The 3,052-nt window shown below is 51.7% G+C and overlaps 1 protein-coding gene across 1 annotated transcript in view; it reads left to right on the plus strand.

Moving 5' to 3' along the window:
* Positions 1 to 2,642, plus strand: part of fhod1 (formin homology 2 domain containing 1) — a 25,608-nt gene extending 22,966 nt beyond the window's left edge. Inside the window, exons 12-16 of the mRNA XM_015054384.1 lie at positions 120 to 310; positions 385 to 577; positions 945 to 1,119; positions 1,222 to 1,398; positions 1,999 to 2,642. Of these exons, the coding sequence (XP_014909870.1) occupies positions 120 to 310; positions 385 to 577; positions 945 to 1,119; positions 1,222 to 1,398; positions 1,999 to 2,084 (822 nt within the window). The 3' untranslated portion in view covers positions 2,085 to 2,642. The remainder of the gene's footprint in view (positions 1 to 119; positions 311 to 384; positions 578 to 944; positions 1,120 to 1,221; positions 1,399 to 1,998) is intronic.
* Positions 2,643 to 3,052: the final 410 nt, after the last annotated feature.

Genomic DNA, 3,052 nt, shown 5'->3' on the forward strand with positions numbered 1-3,052 from the left:
ATTGTACTTAAGTACATTAAGTACTTAATGTACTTAAGTACAGTAACTTGTACTTGTACTTCGTTACTTCCCACCACTGGGTGCCGCAGCTCGTCTTCATGTCTCCTGTTTTGCTCCAGGTGGATTTTGACCTGTTGGCAGAGAATCTGGTCCAGCTGGAGAGGCGCTGCAAGGCATCATGGGAGAACCTGAAGCTGGTGGCCAAGCATGAGAGCAAGGCAGTGCTGAAGAACAAGATGACGGAGTTCCTCAGGGACTGCACCCAGAGGATCAAGATCCTGAAGGTCGTCCACAGGAGAGTCATCAACAGGTAGGGGGCGGAGCCCCAACCTGTCCATCCCTGGACATGGCGTGGACAGGTGTGGACTGACGTGTCCCCTGCAGGTTCCACTCCTTCCTGCTGTTCCTGGGTCAGCCGTCCTTCTCCGTCCGAGACGTGAAGGTCACCAGCTTCTGCCGCATCATCAGCGAGTTCGCTCTGGAGTACCGCACCACTCGCGAGCGCGTCCTCACCATCAGACGCAAACGCACTATCAAGAGGGAGCGGAACAAGACCCGGGGCATGCTGATCACTGAGGTAACGCTCTGGGGTCAGAGGTCAGGGGTCAGGAGCCAGTTCTGCTCAATTTGATCCACACCAGCTGGATCAGCACTGCCTGTTCCTACAGTGGAGATACAGCAGGGGGCGCTGCTGCACAGAAATACCTGAAACCAGTAATGCAGCAGAAGAAAAGTTTTCAAAACACCCTAAGATTTGACAAAAATATTGATTAGAAATTAAAGTTTATTGATCTTTGAGAATTACTTACTTAGAGTTCTCAACTAGTTAATGTTTATTTTCCATGTTTTATTTTTCATAAAAACCGTCTGGACTTCCTGGGAATGATCTCGGATCGTTTCAGTCAGACGATGTTTCAAACCTCATCTTCTCTTATTTCCCTCAGACGGAAAAGTTTTCGGGCGTTCCTGTTCAGGATAGCATCTCGCCCGTCTCCATGGCAACAGATCCGGGCTCTGATCAGGAGGAGGAGCATGAAACCATGACGAGCCTGCTGACCAGCAGCTGCAGCAGCCTGACTGTTCATCCTGCAGGCCTGCGCCGCTCCAGAGCCGTACGGAGTAAGAACCACAGAACCCTGGCCTGGTTCTGGTTCTGGTTCTGGGACTGGGTCTGGTTTGAGTCCAGTCAGGTCCGGTTAATGTTCTGGTTCTGTTGCTTAGGTAACCGCTCGGCGAGTCCATCCACTCTGACTGCTGCTAGGGACGACGGAACCAACTCTCAGGACGACGCCACTGATGACATCATGGATCGACTGGTGAAATCTGTGACCCGGAACCCGTCAAACAGAACTGCCAGCCCAAAGACCCGCAAACGGTCCCGACTCAACAGAAAGTCCAGTGAGTCCAGACGCTCCCGGGTTCTCTGAGGTTCTGCTGAGGCCCGACGGAATCACTTCCCTTACCATCATTAGCTGAAGCTAACGCTAAAGCCATATTTAGCTGAATCTAAATCTAAAGCCATCTTTAGGTGGAGCTAATACTAATGCTACAGCAACATGCTGTGCGGTAAAGCTCGTTGGCATTGCGACTGGACGTCTAGTGCAGCGCTGGAACCTTCTTCTGGGTCAGTCTGGTTCTGGGTGTTTGGAACCAAACAGCAGTTCTGTTTCCCAAACAGCCGGTATCAGGCCGGCTCCTCAGCCCTGTTTTCACTTCCTGACTAAAACCCCGCTGAGCGGATTAGCGTTGGCGCGTCCGTCTGCTGGAAGTCCCCAACCAAACGCTGCAGCGCCTCCATGGGAGGCCATGCTGGAGTAACGGCCAGCAGAACCTCTCCCTGGTTCTGGTTTTCTGGTCCGGAGGAGTTTCTCCTCCAGCTGAGGATTCATGAAGTCCAGCAGCTGAAATGACCTCTGACCTGTTGGGTTTATTGTTCATGTGATGGAGATGAAAACGTTATTTTTCTGAGTTCTGATCCGTTTTCTCTGTGTGCTGCAGTGCGGAGGACCCTGAAGGGCGGATTGGACCAGGAGGCGGTCCAGGCTCTGGGTCTGCAGCCCAGCAAGACGGGAGACAGAGTCTGACCCCGCGCTAACCTCCTGACCTCCTGACCTCCTGACTTTCTGCTGCTCCAGCGTTTATCTCCTTATCTGTTTGCAAATTAACCTTTAGCGCAGCAACAGCAGCTCAGACTGCGGATCAGAACCAGAACCAGAACTGATCTGTTTGCTCTTCCCACCAGACCTGGACTTACCTGCTGCCTCATTGGTTCTGATCCAGAAAGTCCTGCAGGTGGATGCCCAGAAGAACTCGGATCAGAACAAACTGCCTGAGATGAACCCCAGAACCACCTGCAGCTTCTAGAAGCTTCAGTTTGCTGTAAATTAGCCAAGGTTCTGCTCAGGTTCTGGACCTGCTGCTGGTTCTGGACCTCTCACCTCCACAGCATTCTTGTTAATCTGGTACCAAGCAGTGCGACTGCTCACCTGCCACCAGGTGTGTTGGTGTGATGTCACTGGGTTCTGGTGTGATGTCACTGGGTTCTGGTGTGATGTCACTGGGTTCTGGTGTGATGTCACTGGGTTCTCAGATGTGAGGCTGAATGTTTTTCTCCTGTTAATAAAGATTTTCAATAAATCTGATGTTCTGGTTCTGGTTCTTCCACCTGTAGAACCTGAGCTGGGTTCCTCCAGTTGGAACTCGAGCGAACCTGTTGGTCCTGTTCTGGGTTTCGGTTCTTCTCTGACCCAACTCAGTGTCTCCAGCAGTAGAACAGGAAGTGGGTCCATCAGTACTTCCTGTTTGTTTGTTTCGACTTCCTTTGACTAAAACTGAGCAGCTCAGCAGAACCGTGGTTCTGTAAAGTTACACGGCCAAAACCTTCAGTCTGTTTCTGTGGAACTTTGCAAACGATTCTGCAGCGGAGCGAGGAGCATCCAACCGCATCCAACCAATCGTCCAACCGCATCCAACCAATCGTCCAACCGCATCCAACCAACCGTCCAACAGCATCCAACCAATCGTCCAACCGCATCCAACCAACCGTCCAACA

This window comes from Poecilia latipinna, unplaced genomic scaffold (genome assembly GCF_001443285.1).
Source record: "Poecilia latipinna isolate Pla-1442-1.1 unplaced genomic scaffold, P_latipinna-1.0 Scaffold1247, whole genome shotgun sequence".
Classification (NCBI taxonomy): domain Eukaryota; kingdom Metazoa; phylum Chordata; class Actinopteri; order Cyprinodontiformes; family Poeciliidae; genus Poecilia; species Poecilia latipinna.